The following is an 18,951-nucleotide window of genomic DNA, read 5'->3' on the forward strand; positions in this document are numbered from 1 at the left end:
TGATGTAGTGTGTTTGTGTGTGTGTGTGTGTGTGTGTGTGTGTGTGTGTGTGTGTGTGTGTGTGTGTGTGTGTTTGTTTGTTTGTTTTTTTACTCTTGATTTACAAATTCTTTCATTGTTAAAGAAAATTTCATTTTTTCCACTACAACTGTTATCCAGTTTTACTTTTTTTCTTTTTACATTTGGTACAACAGAAAACGGAATGTAAATTAGATACGGAAAGCATTGTTCAGAAGGGTAAGGTGTGGGCAACGCTGAAAAGCAACATATCATGGATCTTTCAATAATTCACAGAAACCTACACAACTGATCTTTGGATTGTTGGACATCATGTTGCAGAAGAGAAGGCTCATAAATATGCATGCACATCCTACATGTTTCTTTACAGACACGCCAACAAAAAAATAACTCATCAAATAAAAGTAAATGCAAGAATGTGATTTTCAGGGGAACGCGCACGCTTACTGGGGCGAGCACGTAGCGTTAAGAATATGACGTCAGCCAGCTACGTGCTTGAGCCTGCCCGAAAATGTTCTCCCGTGTTGTTGGATTTCAAAGGAGCGCAGGACTTTGCGGTGAAATAATACATTTTTATCCGTGAAGAAAACAAAAGCAAACCGCATGAATTTAAACTATAGTCACTCGCAGTCCCATTTTATGGTGAAACTGTGATTTTGGACGACTCCAAGGGGAAGTTTACTTGATCTTTTTTCCCGGAGTGATGTCGAATCCTGGGAGTCGGAGGAACGGGTCCAGCATCAAAATCCGACTGACAGGTAAAAAAGCCAGACCAAAAGAAATCGCTTACATTGCATGTTTTAACTGTAGCTGAAACTAGCCATTTATTAGCCGTCATTTAAACCTTTAGACGTAATTAAACCAAACAAAGCATCACCAAGTTTCTTTGATGGTCTTGGGTCTGTTCTTGTATGTCCAAACATCCGGTTTTTTGTGTGGCAAAGAGCAGCACAAGTGCTAGCTCGCTAGCTGACATGCTAACTACATTTCCGAGAGGACAGTCAAAAAGCAGTGCATAAATCTCTTGTTTTCAGACGACCAATAAACTGTTTTGGGGTTAATATAAAAGATACATTTGAAACATACTTTATTAAGAAGAAGCATCCCTTTTTTTTTTATCCAGTTAGCGTTAGCTGGTAGTAACATTGTATTAAATGTTGACCGCTAATGCTTGCTAGCTACACCCATTTTCAGGGGGTGACCACTAACCTTTCCTATCGCTTCTCATGAATGCGACACTCTCTGTTGCAAGAATGAAAGCAAATATGAAATGCAACCCCTCTTCGTATTGATTTATCTATAACTATGGCATGTTAGCCTAGTTTACCAGTGGGTATCGATTGGCATTTCGTTGCTGTGTCAGCTGCAGCTGGACTCGTTGAACTTACCCCGACCCGGAGAAGTTTACTCTTTGGGGATCACGTACTCAACTCATCTGTGATATTTATTCACTTTCTGGGTCAGAGTCGCATCGTAGGACATAGAAGAGCCTCTCCGTCTTCTCATACACAGCTGAAACAATGGTTTTTACTGTAGCTAATGTAACGCCACCAGGCATGGAGGGGCCTCTTTTCACATGGAAATGACCTCTCTGTGCCGCTGGGCAGACGGCTTGGCTTTCTTCTGATCCAAACCTGAACAAGCTCCCACAAGAATATGCTTCCTGGCTGACAAAAATGTTATCGACATGGTTAGTATGGATATGGACAAACACTGGAGGGAATACAAGGTTGATCATTATTAGTTATGCTAGTCTCTCCTTTAGCTGTTCAGGCTGACTGATTTTGAGTGCACCTTTTGTTTTTCTTTAAGCTGGAACTATTCCACAGTTTCTCACCAGAAAGTGAATAAGACTCAACAATCCTGACGTGTTAGTAGATAATCAATTCACATCAACTTGTAATTTAACTTAATGTTGTTCCTTGTACTGTATAAGCCATACAATAATGAAACTATACCCTTGTTTAGAAAATCTATTTGAGCTCCTGCAGTGATACTGTAACACTTTATTTTGCATTGAAGTCCTGCCATCAATCTCAATTGATGCTTGTAGAAATGCAGTCATTAAAAATTAAAAATCAGGCTCCTAGACATAATTACTTTGTGGATTCGATTGTCCACTCAGGTGCTATTAATATACATCAATGGAAATGGGCACAGCGAGATGTTGGAGACTCAGTCTAAGATAAAGGTGGAAAAGGAGGGCGATTTGTGGTTAGAATGGGGCCTTTTTTATTTGTTCATCCGACTATTGTTACCAGGCACTAACTTGACAACTGAGTGAATGGGCTGTCATTTGCTACACTGATATGGACACATATGTTATCTATCCCTTTGAACTCAATCTGATCAGGAGATTCCAGCAGACGTGTTGATATACACGCTAGATAAAGTGATCCGATCAGTTTTGTATTTACATGATAGAGAAATTTGATACGGTCGTAATGCAAGATAGTCATCATTCGGTGCCAAAATCAACTTGTAAATGGCCTATGCTAGTTTTAACACTCTGCTTTACCGCTGGTTTATCCATGACAATCACCTCTAGAGGTGCTTTAGATGGTTTCTTAAACAGATTAGGATAACTTAAGTCAATCTTTTCTCTTATCTTGGGCTTTTTCTAATTTGCGTGTTTTCACAGCACATTTTGCCATAGTTTTAAAGATGATATGTGCTGATTAGGCATGGAACAACGTGCAAAAAGCTACTTTTTGCTCTCCGTATGTAGTTATGCGCAGTTGAAAAGGTCGTATGCATAAATTATGAAAATCTCTCATTAGACAAATTGCTATTTAGAAGATTTGAGAGAACCAGTAATACCAGTGTAGTAATTGTGAATGTAAACGTATGAAATAAATCTTCTCTAAACAAAATTTGAGGAGTTGAATTGATGGAAAGTAATGCTTTAATAAAATATGACGAGGAGAGCAGGGGAGAAATTGTGTGTGTGCGTGAATGTAAGCATTCCCCCATTATTTCAGCTCTGGATGGAAACAGAGGTTATTGCCCCCTGAATGTGCCCCGCCCCCACAGGTATGATTGGAATTCTAATTGGGTGAGGAATGTGCATTGAGCCAATGGGATTGCACTGCTGCCAGGCTGGCCAGCTCTGTTTAGTCTGTCAGACAGAGCGGTTGTTTGGCCTATATCGGAGAGGCCCATGTGTCTGAGGCGAGTTTGACTCTGGGTCAGAGACCGTGTTGTGTTTATGAAGTTTCTTTCTAGCTAGACAAATGGTGATTGTTGAGTCTTCCTGTTCCGCTGTGTTAGAGTTAGTATGGCTGATAAGCTCAAACCCCAGTGAAAGAAATAAAGGATTCACATAAAAAATATTCTTTATCTGCCACAACTGACCATTCAGATTCTTTTTTAGCCAAATTTTGGTCAGTGTCAACATATATAAGGCCTATAACTGGTTTGACACATGCACTGCAGACCTTGAAATGACCTGAAATGTTCCCTGAAGGCAGCAGGTTAGGATGCAGATATCTGCAATATTAGATCCTGATTTTTTTTCTGCTGTCTTTTCCGGCAAACTCTCCTGTAAGAAATCTGGGATATCAGTCACAACATTCTCTCTTTTTATTCTTACATTTTGTCCTTCCTTCTGTATGTCCCGCTCAGACAGCACTGCAGTATATTTACAAGTCCAAGAGAGCAAATATACAGCAGAAAGTCTCATTGTGAAGTCCACATGTAACTCACACCTTCAAAGACAGTTTTAACTGAATTGTCTGCACGTTGCTCTTGAAAATACCCCGTTTTCTTGTGTAAAATCACCTTATGGTGACCGTGACAGTAACATGACGACTACACACAGGCTAAGGGTGCTTTTACACTAAAGCAGCAAGGAGAACCAGCACCAACAAGAGGCTTCCTGCTGAGTTGCCAACTTTAAAATAAACAGACCACAAAGACAACTTCCAGCTATTACCTAGGACAATCATCTGAGCCAGCACAAAAAAATCCCAGCTCACCAGTGCAGAACGTACTTTACTCAGTAAGATCTAGCAGATTACTGTATTTTTAAAGAAGAAAAAGTACACATAGCATACTTTGTGTTTTCTGCCATTTCAAACAGAAGTGGTTTCTATTGAATCAGTCGGTCTTCAGTGCTGCTTGTTTTGGAGAAATAAAGAAGAAATTATGTGGGAAATGTTCAAGTTAATAATCAGCTATCATTTCTGCCACCTGCGTTCTCTTGTATTCATTCGTCATGTTGCACTGCCAATCAAACTGAGTATCATAACTGACTGATGGAGAGAAAGGATATACACATCAAAAGTGTAATATAGACTTTCAATGACATTCAAAATGCACCAAAGAGCTTATTGTCATTTTGCTGTGTATCAGGCCTAACTTATCAATGTAGAAGTTACTGTTTATGTACAACATTGTTTAGATCTTTTTGATCAATTCACACACAGGTGACACAAGAACTAGCACAAGCCTTCCCTGAGACCTTGATGTAAGTCAAACAACTACTACTTTGTCCTGTAATAAGGTAGTGTAAAATGCCACTAATTCCAGTGAAAACAAGCCATCCACCCTGCTGGATATAATTTTGGTTTCTAAGTGCTGCTGGTTGCGACATAACTGCACAAAGCTGTCTGCAAAGTGCAAGACGAACAAGTCATTTCAGCAATGTGGAAAGGCAGCGTTAAGTACAGAGACGAGTACATTTAACAGTGTTTGGGCAATCTTCATGATTTTTCTCAAAAGTCTCAGATTTTTAAGCCGAAGAGGCAACTCAGTTAATTGATCTTACAATTATAGGATTGGACTCATTACTCTGAGAGTATAATGCGTTCTTGATTCAATTCTTGCTGTGTCCTGTGCAGTAATAGGTGCATCTCTCAGGAAGATTGCTAAACAGAGCAGGAGTATCTCTGCAGCCTTCTTTTTTTCTTCCCAGTTAGATGGGATGCTGCTAGCGAGCTGCCTCCTGTCAGCAACGTTCCACATCCTGCTTTCCCTAACACTCAACAGAGCATCCTTAGAAAAGGACAAAGCCTCCTCTTTGCCGTTTAGTATCAAGAGGAAATCTCAGATCATCCCCACCTCGTGTGTGTTTGTCTTTTTTTTTTTGGGAGAATGAATGGTAGCAATTGAATTCAGGGACGTGAAACGGAAAAATGTTGCAAATAAGTAGGTCAAAAAGTAGAAAAGAGGTGTTTTTGTTTATAATTGAAAGGAGTTCATTGTGGAAAGCCGGCATCTGCTGAATGCGTCAGTGGTTCAGCAGGATAATGTTAATTTGCCCGTGGAAGCAACACGTGCTGCTTAGATTTCAGTGCCAGCTTGCCGGATTGAACACTAACTTGCCCAAACACAATGCTGAGCTGCGTCTGGACAATGGCTGAGTTCAGTGTTCTCATAACGGAGACAGGGAAATGATTGAAAAGAGGGCATAGAAAACATAAAAGGCAACCAAAATGAGAAAAGAAAGGAGGAGTAATGCTTTCTAAAGAAGCAAAAACAACTTGTAATCCTCTCATTTACTGAGCCTGCAGAAACCTGTTTATACAGTTGCTTTTAAATGAAATATAGAAAATATGGATGAAGGCGTCAAGTGTGGGAAAAAAGGCCACCGAAGATGCATCTTTAATTATTTCAGGTTTTTCTTTTCATTAAAAACCTGATTTGGATTTGCTAAATTCTCTTGTATGTATTTGTGTATCAGAACATAGACACACATACACGTCTTAAGTGTGTGAGGTCTTTCCTCATGTGCTCAGACAGCTGCTGTGTTTTTAGGGTTGAGAGGAAAAATGTCTCTGAGGAAATGACAGTGATGGACAGAAAAACATTAATCATTCTACTTCACAATCCTCAACCAGCGAAGTCCAGTTCTTTTATTGTTTATCAGGTTATTAATGAAACACATAACATTATGGCTCTGACGATACGCTTTAGTCGATTCAATTCTGATTTTTCTGGGTGCCGATTCAATTTAAATTGCGATTCTCAAGATTCTTCGATATTCTTCAAGATTTCTAATTTTTGTAGACTAAGAATAAGCAAAGAAAAAATGTTTTTGCACTTTTTTTGCACTTTATTTTTCTTGATTTCTATTAGGAAAAAACAACACAGTAGCCTGACCATCGTTCTGCTGCTATAATGCCCAAGAAGACAAGTAAAAAAAAAAATCAATAAAACTATAAAAATTATTTTATTATTTTTATTTATTTGGGGGAAAAAATTGATTATTTTTTTTAAACAAAAATAAAATCTTTTTTTTTTAGCAAAAAAAAAAAAAAGTTTAAAACTGTGAAGCAAAAAATCCTGATATTTATTTTATTTCTTTTAATTCTATTTCCCACCCCTACAAAATGCTGACATTGGTGCCAAAGTTAAGGGCATTTTCTGTTATTTGTAGCGTTTCAGGGATAGCTTTATGCTTGCACTGACTGCTGAAGGAGTTTGGCTTTTCTGACAAGTTGAAGAGTAAAACAGAGCTGCAGACCTTTTCAACAAGTTGATGAAGATGGCTGATTGTGTTACAAACATGATGCAACGTGCAGTTTCTGAAGGAGCCCATCGCCTTTGATTTAAAATGCTCCATTTTTTTTCATCACTCCCCAAAAACAGTTCTGTTTCTTGGATTAAATGAATTATTCTTCAGCAGGCTTCCTCCGGCTCTGAGTTTTTTATTTTTTATTGAGTTGTTTTTGTTATTTTTTTTGTTTTGGGGGGACAAAACGAGAAGCCATGAATGCCACCCATCAGAAAAAGGACAGGAAAAACCAGTGGGGCATTGGGAGACAGCCGAGCTTTCACTGTGTCTTTACCAGCAATGACCTTGGCAGAATGAGGAATTTCCTGAGACTCTGTGAAAAGGTCCGTCACACATTCAGAGTCATAGAAGAGCTGGTCAAGAAGTGGGGGAGGGAACAAAAAGTGAGTGAATGAGTGAAGTTAGGGGTGTCTTCTGTTACTGGCAAGAGATTGGAAGATTATGGGTGTGGATGTCACAGCAGGAGCTGCCAATTCAATTCAAATTTTATTTATATAGCACATTTAACACAACCTGCGCTGACCAAAGTGCTGAACAAAATTCTAATCATATTAAAAGTATGCATACTAATGATATCAATTAAAACTTATCTTGGTTTAAAAGAAAATATGATGCAGACAACTGGTAAAACACAGTAAAACAGGTAAAAAAACCCCCACAACAATACAACCGAAGTAAGAGTTAAAATACGAGCTGTGATGGGTTTCTTCTTCTGCTGATATGCCTTCTGAAGACATATCAGACAATTTGTTGTTATTATATCCCACTAGCTTGTTTCTTTTATTGTTTCTGGAGAAAAAGAGGACTTGGTGTGGAAAGTGTGAGTCAGAAGGAGGAGAACTGGAAAGGGTTGACGAGGAATGGGGAAGGATATCCTCCAGCCATTCTCTATGGGTTAATCACAGGAAATGGCCTCGGCTACATCACACACATCTCACCACCACAGTCACCATGTCCTAAATCTTCCTGACTAACTTTTTAGTTGGCTGTATAAGCCAGAAATAAAAAAAATAAATAATAAAAATCCAGTCAGACTCTATAATTTTGTTTAATGAGTAAGTAAACTGGAACTTCCATACTATACACTTACTATCATTTCTTCTATAAGTAATTCTTAGCTGTGCCAACACAACTGGTGTAAAAGTTCGTCTGAAACACTGAAAGGAACAGCATGCAGATATTTCCAAAGCCCCTTTCAAACCTGAAAGACATGACATTTATGGTTTCATTCAGCTACTAAGCAATGGCTTTCAGTCATTTAGATGTCAAATGATAATGCTCCTGACAGTAAATAATGCTAATAATAATGATAAATGACTAATAATAATGCTAATACAAATAATAATGATAAATGATGAATAATAATGCTAATACTAATAATAATGATAAATGATTAATAATAATAATGCTAATAATTATGCTAATGACTAATAACAATGCTAATACTAATAATAATGATAAATGATGAATAATAATGCTAATAATATTGCTAAACGACGAATAATATTGCTAATAATAATAATGATAATGCTCCTGACAGTAAATGGTAATGCAGGTCATTACCAAGCTGTGTTAAACACACCATTGTAAGTAGAAGAAACTGAAAGCATCCTATTTCTACATGTTTAAGCTTGTTAAAGACACACTACAGAAGTTTTGCCATTTTCCTGTTACGCGTCGCCTGTAGACGGCCAACTCAGCATCCATCTTGCATCCTACCTACCTGACCTGTTCGCTCTCTCTAGCCAGTAAAAGTTGATCATATGATCACTCTTATTTCGTCCATTTCTTTCTTTTAATTTTGCATTTCTTTGCTAGATCAGCGACCTTGCATGTTCAAAACAGCCAGTTCCTTATGTTACCGCAAAGCAAAGTGTCCCGTCCTGAATGTAAAAGTTGTATAATGCGGATACTCAGCCTCGGGACACTGCTGCTCTAGAAATGCACATGTTGTCACTCTGTCATTCAACAAGTCTGGTTTGCTGAGTTTTAATGTAAAAAAAATGTGTCATTAAAACATTTGATTTTTTTCTTCCTGTGGGTTTACTTTCATCAACGTAGTTTTTATCAGTGCAAGAAAAACGCTCACCAGAGGACAACCTCGGCTGTGTGCGTTAACCGTCAGATGAGAAACTAAACTCTTTAAGTCCTGCTTGAGTTACAGCTTTCCCATCGCGTTTTGTTTCTACATAACATACTACATCCAGCTCCACAGGCATGTTTGCATTTTAATAAACGAAACGGTTGTGGACGGGGTCAGTCAGGAAACAAAAGCTTCAGCTGCAGCTCAAACTGTTTCTATTGTAAAAGAATTTTCTTGTTCATTCAGCTCAAACTCGAGTTCTGCAGGTGATTATTTCAAGGAACGCTGTGGTGAAGGAAAACTGGCACCAGCACGTAGTATTTATTTGTTTGATAATGCTATCAGTTGGATTCCTCTGAATGGCTTATCAGGAGCCAAATTATGGCATGCTGCTGTGCATGCCTGTTCATTCATGTGACGGCAGTTCAGACTTGTGTTTTGTGATGGATGTGGTTTAGAAATAGTCAGAGAACCATTGCATAAGGTTAATGAAAAGCACCAAAGTACTCAGTCAGACAAGGCACATTAAATTACTGTTGGATTAATAGAAAGCAGCAGCTCAAGGTTCGCATTGTTGTTTCTGGCTACAGTTTATGCAGCATATTTGTTATCATGCTGTCAAATGACACCTTAATTATTACAGAGGAACACAAACATGACATAAGCCTTGATGATCAAGTGTGACGTTATGCTTAGGTACAACACAACTGTAGCAGTGTGCCATGCTCTAACATGAATAATAGAAACCATCAAGCCTTTTTTGGTTGTTGTTTTATATGCAACAAACGGACACGAACTTAAGCAATACAAGGACAAATTTTGGACCTAATTGCAGCTGTTTTGTCTCTTCCGTGATCTGTTTCATTTACGTCTGTAATTTCAGTCCAGACTAAACTGGAAAGTCCAGATCAAACGGACGTGTAAAAGCACCACGATTTTACAGAGTAATGGGATTTGTGATGTCAAGATTTTTATAATTCATTAGTTTACACAGTCATCAATCATAATATTGATTATTCATATTTACTTGTGTTATACTGGGTTTGTTCTGAAGCGATCTTATATTTTCTGCTTTGCCAGCAGTAGGGTGTGACAATGGTCAGAAGACTGATCGTGGCATTCAGACCTCAACTACAAATACTGTTTAAGTTCATTAGACATTATGGTTTGTTATTTTTGTACATAAAATACAAAAAAATAAATTAATAAACATGCAGTTTGTGCTCTATAATAAATAGATTTGTGTGTGTTACTGCTCAGTTGTGTTTTTAGGTGTTTGCTTTGCAATAACCTGAGGTGATTGTGTTTACTCTCTCAGTTTGAGCTCTGCTTACTACATCTAGAAAGATGCCACTGTGGGCGTCCTGTGTGTGTGCAGAGGTCCTGCAACAGCTCGGCCGTATTTTACAGCTCGCTCTGACAGCGTGCCACATAAGTTCTACTGCTCATTACCATTCCCTGGTATTCATATATTATCTTAATCATTCTTCCCCCTCAGAGGTTTTTTTTTTCCTGCTGAGCTCAAGAATTCATTTTAGCAGCCCACTCACTCAGATTAGACACACAATTATGTGTGTGGAATTTTTTTCACATTTTATCTTCATCTTTTTCAGTATTGTGTGCCAAGAATCTCGCAAAGAAAGACTTCTTTCGTAAGTATTTGATTCCAGTTTCTACCACGCACTTATTCTTCTGTCATCATTATTGGGATAAACAGTGTGGCCATGTATTTCAATTAGGATCCGTATGTCATCGGACAGAGTGGCATCACTGTTCTTCATCCGGCACATTTTAAATTCTGATGACTATTGTGCTTTCGCAGGCCTGCCGGATCCATTTGCCAAAGTCGTGGTTGACGGATCGGGTCAATGCCACTCCACAGACACGGTCAAGAGCACACTGGACCCCAAATGGAATCAGCACTATGACCTGTGAGTCTCTCTCCTTATTTCTGCAGCAACATTTGTCTCATTTAAACTGTTATTTTACAATAAACAATTGGTGACATCCAAATGAGCTAATCTTGAATCGAGCTGGATTTAAAAACCAGAAGTCTAATTACGACCCCACCTCCTCCAAACCAGCTACATTGGAAAGACAGATTCCATCACCATCAGTATATGGAACCACAAGAAGATCCATAAACGACAGGGGGCCGGTTTTTTGGGCTGCATACGACTGCTTTCTAATGCCATCAGCAGGCTAAAAGATACAGGATGTAAGTTTGAGTTTTTCGTTTGTCTCTTCAGCGCCTGTGTGAAATAGACCATTTCTTTAGTTAGCTTCATTTATTTTCCACATCTGTAAAAACATCAACGTGCTTCCCCTTCCAGACCAGCGTCTAGATCTATGTAAGCTGAACCCTTCTGACAGTGATGCAGTGAGGGGGCAGATTGTCGGTAAGTCTGGACACGCTGATAAATTATTTGTCAAACTGACTCCCCCATGTAGCTTTTCTTTCTGTGTGTGTGCTTATCCCTCCCCCCTACGCTGCCAAACTGCCTCTCTGACCTCCACATTATGCGTGTTTACAGTGAGCCTACAGACACGAGACCGAATTGGCAGCGGCGGTCCTGTTGTGGACTGCAGAGGACTGTTAGAAAATGATGGGTGAGGGTTTCAGTTGATGTTTATGCAAACAATGTCATACGCTAAGTTTTACCAGCTTTTTCACCCCTCCCTCCCTCCCCAGTTAAGATGTATCTGACTAATGATGTGATCATTCCCAGACCTGTTTTTGAGGGATGCTTCAGTGAAGAACCACTTCCTTATTCCGACCCCACCGGCGCTGCAGGAGGCGGAAACTGCCGACTGGACTCGCCCAGTCAGGAGGGCCGTCTTCAGACGCAGCGAATCAGAGGCCAGGACTCCAGAGGTCACGGCCACACCCCTCAGAACAGACCTCACGGACATCAGCCGCCTGACCTACCAGAAGGCTACGGTCTGTCAGAAATGTCTAAATCTAACTGATCTAAAACGGATTTATAAGGTCAGTTTTCATGGCATTGTTTCCTTTTTTTCATAACAGAGCAGCGAACAACAGTGCAGGGGCAGGTGTACTTCCTTCACACACAGACAGGTGTCAGCACCTGGCACGACCCTCGGATACCACGGTACGATTACGCCCTGCTTGTCTAAGCTTGTCCAAGCACAAACTGAAAATAGGAAGAAACTAGGTCGTTGCAGCATTAGATGGCGAAGGCATCAAGTACAATATAACACAAAAACAGAAGAGAACAAATCACCCGATATCCTCCTGACTACCAGTAGTTCAGATTTGTCCTCTGTGGAGGACCGTTGTAAACCTAAATATTTTCATCTCCCTGAATGCTACTGAACTAACACCTTTTGGTTTTTAAAGGGGGGGGACTTTCTGTCTCTCTTCAAGAAAAAATGGCCTCCATTGCAACAAGCATGTTTTATGGGAAGAGCAAAAGTGCATAATACTTTTCTTTGAGCTGATTTTTACTTGATATTTTGTAGTTATATTTTCATTGAATATCTTATAAACACATTAAATTGTTTCTTAGATAAATATAACTATATTTTACCACAATATTTAGAAGTTTAAGTAATGTTCTCCGTAGTGACATTTGTAGTTACACATTTTTTTTCCTGGTAGTCGGGAGGATATTTTCTACCCAACCAGGCTCAGTATTTCACAACAGATAACTTAAATCTTCCTAATGGTGTCTTCTGTTTTTTTTTTTTTGTTTTTTTTTAATGGGAATCTGCACATTCAGATGAAGAAAAGTGATTAAAAACATATGAAAGTAGTCCCTCACTTCCTTGTGTAATCAAAAATAAAAAGGAGAACTGAAACGTCTGCTTCTGGTTCAGGGACCTGGCCAGTGTGAGCTGCGAGGAACTCGGTCCGCTGCCAGTAGGCTGGGAGGTCCGAAGCACCGTGTCAGGCCGCATATACTTTGTGGACCACAACAACCGAACCACACAGTTCACAGACCCACGTCTACACACCCTTATCAGGTCTGCACTCTTTGTTTCTCATAGCCGGCTCAGTCTGCACCTGACTGGCAGACATGTACTACATGTACAAAGTCAGTGTTTCTAAGACTAATCTCCTGGTAATCTAATTTGTCTCTGCTGTAAAGCTGAACTCAGACTGGATCCAGAGTGACCTAATAACACGCATCAGCTCTGTTAACACTTCTTAATAGTATGATATGCAGTAATGTGAGCTTATAGCAGGTTTAGACCCACAAGGTGAATGTTAGGTGTAATTATGTCTGCTCTCCTGGCTTTTCTCCATCTCGTCCTTGTTTTTTTACTTCTCCATCTTTTCCCAACTTCTAGTCAGCAATTCCAAGCGAAGGAATCCTCCCAGGCCCCCCAGATGGATGTGGGGGTTGAGGAGGGGGGAGGCGGAGGAGTAAGTGGCGGCGGCGGTGGCGGAGGAGGAGGAGGAGGAGGAGGGGGAGGAGGAGGAGGAGGAGGAGATGGAGACGCGGCGGCACGCTACGAAAGAGACTTGGTGCATAAATTGAAGCTGCTTCGCCATGAGCTGTCGCTGCAGCAGCCTCAAGCAGGACACTGTCGCATAGAGGTGTCCCGGGAGGAAATCTTTGAGGTAAGGAGCAAGGAGACCCCCGCTGGTACAAGGTTTGGGTTTTTTGTTTTTTTTTTGTCTTTGATGGTGTTAATGTTTCTGATAGATATAGTCAGATACACCCCTCCCTGAGCCGCCACCTTATCGTAGTGGAGGAGTTTGTGTGTCCCGAAGATCTTCGTAGCTATGTTGTCCCTCGTAGGGTCCCCCAATGCAAACAGATGTTTAGGGGAGGAGGCTGAACGCCCCCCCCCCTCCGGTCCTGTGGTTTCACCATCCGCAGGAGGGGCTGTAAGGGTTGGGTGCAGTGTGAGCTGCACGGGGACCCTGGTGGTGTTCTGGCCTGTCTCAGGGGGAGGAGACCCCGGGGAAGACGCTGGAGGGCTGGCCGAGGAACACCTCGCGACATCCTTGATGAGCTGGAGGATGTGGCTGGGGAGAGGAAAGTCTGGGCTTCCCTGCTTCGGCTGCTGCCCCCGTGACTCGACCCCGGACAAGCAGCAGAAAATGGATGGATGAGTGTATAGACAGATACAGATGGACATAGTTAAACATGAATCAGGGAAATTTTATTGTTGGAAGACTTTGTTGTTACACGTCTGGACACACAGTGCCGTGAAAACACACTGGTGAGGCCTGCAGCTTTTTAGGTGTTGTTCTGGGGTCTTTTGTGACCTCCTGAATGAGTCGTTGTCGTCATGCTCTTGAAGTAATGTTGGACGGCTGACCGCTCCCAGGAGGGTTAACCACTGTTCCCAGTTGTCTCTATTTGTGTATAATGGTGGTAACTGTGGTTTGCTGAAGTCTTAGAAATGGCTTTGTAACCCTTTCAAGACTGACAGATTTCTCACTTCTTCTTGAATTTCTTTGGTTCGCAGCATGAAGTGTTTCTTTTCTCAACGTCAAACCCTACTTCACTTTGTCAGACAACTTCTATTGAAGTGATTTCTTAATTGATCAGGTCTGGCAGTGATCAGACCTGGGTGTGATTGGCGAAAGTGATCTCTGCTTTCCAAAAAATTTGGTCAGTATCTGTCAACTCATGACTTTACTTTGAAATGACGTTTTCACATGGAGTCCTGTAGCTTTGGAAAGCTTTTTTGTTTTTTTTTTAAATAAATAAAACCACCATTTAAAAACTGCATTTTGAATTTTACTCAGCTTATTTTTGTCTAACATTAAATTTTCTGTGATGATCTGACACATTTAAGTGTGACAAATATGCACAATGGTAAGAAATGAGGAAAGGGGCAAATACTTTTTTACAGAACTGTACTTTGAAAGAAGTGTAAAGCAGAAAAAATGTGTAAATATCTCAAAACAAAATAGCAACATAAATAATTTCTTGTCTATGGCCTTGTTCTATGTGGCATACACAAAAAGATATCCAGATGTTTGTGTTTAATGTTGTGTGTTTTTATAGGAGTCATATCGGCAGATAATGAAGATGAGGCCCAAAGATCTGAAGAAACGCCTGATGGTGAAGTTCAGAGGAGAAGAGGGTCTGGATTATGGAGGGGTGGCCAGGTGATTTGTGCTTCTGTGTCTTGTATTTGTCATGTTTTGTCCATTTCTGCCAGCAAACTTCAGGGGATTTTTCCTTTTTTTTTTTTTTTTTTTGCTTGAAACATATTTTGTTTCCTGGTGGGCCGATCTTGGCTTCAGATTTTTGGCTCGATCACCATCGTTTGTTTCGCCATTTTAATCTAGAGAGAGATTTTTTTCCCCCTTTTCCGAGCAGTGAGGACTTGGGACATAGAAAAACACTTTTGAGTGTATCCTGAAAAACAAAGCATCTGACTTTAAAAGATGTGAACAAAAAGCAAACGGATGCATTTCTGGGTCTGACTTCAGCGCAGCACATCATGTAAAGTTTGTTCTGTGCTTCCAGATGTTGAAAAGTGCAGCTCATTTCCAATAATACATGAGAAATGTGAGGGAAACGTATTTAAGGAAAGAACTACTGATCGTTTTAAAGTTTCTGCAGGACTTAAAATGCTCAGATAATAAAACTTTCTTTCATTTCTAGGTAGTCAGCGTTATTTTGGACTATTTGTTGGTTTGAGATTGAAGTGTTGCTCTTCATGACGTTTAGTCTTTTGTGTCTTTTTTGTGTTTAGGGAGTGGTTGTACCTGCTGTGCCATGAGATGTTGAACCCCTACTACGGCTTGTTCCAGTACTCCACAGACAATATCTACACACTACAGATCAACCCTGATTCTTCCATCAATCCTGTGAGTTCAACCAAACAAACACGCTCCTCATTGTTAAAGCCAGACTCTGTGTCTGACCCTGTGTCTCTTCCTGGTTCTTTTGAAGGACCATCTGTCATATTTCCACTTTGTGGGCCGTGTGATGGGCTTGGCGGTCTTCCATGGTCATTACATCAACGGCAGTTTCACACTGCCCTTCTACAAACAGCTGCTCGGCAAACCCATCCAGCTCAATGACCTGGAGACCACCGACCCCGAGCTGCACAAGAGCCTTGTGTGGATATTGTGAGAAAACAGCTTTTTTTTTTTATTCCAACCTGCTTTTACCCTTATATGCACACAGGTTTTTTCAGCGCAGTGTGACTTACTGTGATTTCCTGTCTGCAGAGAGAATGACATCACTTCAGTCCTGGATCACACGTTCTGCGTGGAGCACAACGCCTTTGGAAAGTTCTCACAACACGAGCTGAAACCGAACGGTCGAAACATCCCCGTCACCGAGGAGAACAAGAAGGAATATGTCAGGTAAAAAAAAAAACTAAAAAAAAAACACGCGCTACCTCAGAAACCGTGTACGTACTGCTTCCAAGCGTTAAAAGAAATCTTTAACTGATGCTGCTGATGTTTCAGGCTGTATGTGAACTGGAGGTTCATGCGTGGAATTGAAGCCCAGTTTCTGGCTCTTCAGAAGGGATTCAGTGAGCTAATCCCGCAGCACCTCCTCAAACCTTTTGATCATAAAGAACTAGAGGTACGTGCGTCGTCTCTGAGCAGTAAGTCAGCGCTCCTAACGGAGAGCTCATCCCCCTCTTTGATTCCTTCCAGTTGATCATCGGCGGACTAGGAAAAATAGACCTGACAGACTGGAAGACCAACACCCGTCTGAAACACTGCACCAGTGAAAGCAACGTGGTGCGGTGGTTCTGGCAAGCCGTGGAGGCCTTCAGTGAAGAGAGAAGAGGACGCCTCCTGCAGTTTGTTACAGGCTCCACCCGGGTCCCCCTACAGGGGTTCAAAGCGCTGCAGGGTGGGTCATGCACTGTCTCAGAGACCACACAAACACACACACACGCGCACACACACACACACACATGCATATTACATACTTTCAGGGTGTTGCCAGATCAGTGGAAAAATAAATTGTTTACATTTATCAAATAAATTTGGGATTTTTTAACAGGACTGTCAAAATGAATGCAAAGAGTTGAATCTGTGATCTTAACATTGTTTTTAAATGCATAAAAAACAATCATTGAATGAAATGAAATAAAAAAGAAATACTTTATTAATCCCCAAAGAGAAATTTAATACTCATTACTCCCACCTTAAAGTTGGGTTAGGTAATCTTTCTCAGAGACTTTTTTTTTTTTTTTTAAACTTCTGCATGAAGTGGTTCCTCATCCTGGTAGTAGTCTGTACATTTTTTATCATAAACAAATAGAAATATATCTAGACCACTTCGTTTACTGTAAATCTGTAAAAACTCTGACCAATCCAAACGTTCGAGCCGTATTGAAGTTGTTCATTTCTTCTATTTTGTAAGCTTCTTCTCCCGGCTCCCCTCCTCCCCCTCCTGCAGTGCATACCTGATACCACACCCTGCATATAAACAGCGTGTTAGGATGAAAATACAACGTAGTGAAGAAGAAATTTGGAAGCCAAATAATGGCTAAGAAAATGCAGGAAGGATTTCCCGACCCGGCTCGGTTTATTTGCCGCCTCCCGCTAAACAGCCGAGAAAGAGAAAACCGTTGGTGGTAAAAGCTGTGAACTAGAAAATCACTCAGAGAGCACAAACCTCCACCACGGCCTTTAAAAAAAAATCCTGGATCCAAACGGTGATCTGGATCACAAACAAAATTAAATCCCTTCTTCTTTTTCACATTTCCAACAACTCCTGAAAATTTGATTAAAATCCGTCCATAACTTTTTGAGTTATCTTGATTGCAAACGGATAAACACAGGTAAAAACATCACCTCCTTTGCCGAGGTTAAAAAAAACAAAACAAAACACAAAAAAACCTTGGATCACACAAGGAGTAAAACCGGAGAGAGAGGAGCTAAGACAGGGTGTCACTTTCACACCTTGCTCGCTCCCCAACATTACCGACCCCAGCTTTAATAAAAATCCAAATTTGGCATCATCTCCGCAAGAGAAACTGATTTTAGGCATGTTGATACTTTGTCACAGCATTGAACCAAATCTGCAAAAACACTTTATCACCGGTGTGTGTGTGTGTGTGTGTGTGTGTGTGTGTGTGTGTGTGTGTGTGTGTGTGTGTGTGTGTGTGTGTGTGTGTGTGTGTGTGTGTGTGTGTGTGTGTGTGTGTGTGTGTGTGTGTGTGTGTGTGTGTGTGTGTGTGTTATATCAGGAGTCGTGGCTCAAAGGTTTGGGAACCACTTCTCACATTAATTTGATGCCAGCGTGTGTTTCACTTGCTCATTTACAGAAAACTGCAACTGCAAATTCATTTACATTCAAGATGTTTTAGACAAACATTTGGCACCGATGTCTTAAAGGGATGAAAAATGATGAATGTTATTTCCACTATGACTTGATTGATCTGTCTTCCGAAGTAGAGCAGTGATAACTAGAATGTATGTGTGTAAGGCTCTACAGGTTCTGCAGGACCAAGGCTCTTTACCATCCATTTGATAGATGCCAACACAGACAATTTGCCCAAGGCCCACACATGGTAAGAATCCTTATAAGACGCAGGTTGTGTTATATCTGCTGTTTATCTGCAGGGTGAATCATGTTTCTCCTGCTTTTGTCTCCAGTTTTAACAGGATAGACATCCCTCCCTATGAGTCTTATGAGAAACTTTATGAGAAACTGCTGACAGCCGTGGAGGAGACCTGTGGCTTTGCTGTGGAGTGATGACCACCACCACCAAATCAACATGCACACACACACAGTCAAACTTGCTTGCACTTGCACACCAACTATTTGACTTTTTAAACATATATGCACACACGAACTGAATATCAAGCATACAGAGCAGCCAAGCATCACAAGAAAACACACCGTCTTCTTGCCACCTCTGCACCTCCCAACTGTTTGGAGGTCAAAAGAGGAAGCACAGCAGGAGGAGGACGGGGAGAAGGGGGGGGAGGGAGGGTTGACAGAAAATAAGAGTATTTTAAAATTTTTCAAATGTTTTGGAGAAGCATTTTTATTCTTCAGTTTTAACTAGATATGATGTCATTCTTCAGAATGTCTAACCACAACAAATCTGACTCCAGTCGCGCTGGAGTCAGGACAGATTCAGCCAATCGCGTTTGAGCCTGCGAACAGACACTTTCTGACATCAGATTTGCAAAGAAAACGGCAAAGAATGGTTGTATTTCTCTCTGAGGACATGACTGATTGAATTAGTGTTCATGCTTCATGTTTAACCACTGTTGTGCATTTGTATGATTGTGTGCATGTGAGAGAGAGAGAGTGTGTGTGTGTGTGTGTGTGTGTGTGTGTGTGTGTGTGTGTGTGTGTGTGTGTTTGTTTGTGTGTGTGTGTGTGTGTGTGTGTGTGTCTAGCATGGCACTCGGTTA

The 18,951-nt window shown here is 40.7% G+C and overlaps 1 protein-coding gene across 1 annotated transcript; it reads left to right on the forward strand.

Annotated features, from left to right (window-relative positions):
* The first annotated feature begins 533 nt into the window (after positions 1–533).
* Positions 534–18,482, forward strand: smurf1 (SMAD specific E3 ubiquitin protein ligase 1). Its single transcript, XM_079252490.1, has 18 exons — positions 534–776; positions 10,232–10,270; positions 10,441–10,549; positions 10,703–10,836; positions 10,952–11,017; positions 11,153–11,228; positions 11,348–11,559; positions 11,647–11,731; positions 12,459–12,605; positions 12,933–13,206; positions 14,609–14,712; positions 15,306–15,420; positions 15,506–15,684; positions 15,787–15,924; positions 16,030–16,150; positions 16,225–16,426; positions 18,011–18,095; positions 18,181–18,482. The coding sequence occupies exons 1-18, from the start codon at positions 722–724 to the stop codon at positions 18,278–18,280; spliced, it is 2,241 nt and encodes a 746-aa protein (XP_079108616.1). The 5' UTR covers positions 534–721; the 3' UTR covers positions 18,281–18,482.
* The last annotated feature ends 469 nt before the right edge of the window (positions 18,483–18,951 follow it).

Source organism: Telmatherina bonti, assembly GCF_933228915.1.
Source record: "Telmatherina bonti genome assembly, chromosome: 14".
In the NCBI taxonomy this organism is placed as follows: Eukaryota; Metazoa; Chordata; class Actinopteri; order Atheriniformes; family Telmatherinidae; genus Telmatherina; species Telmatherina bonti.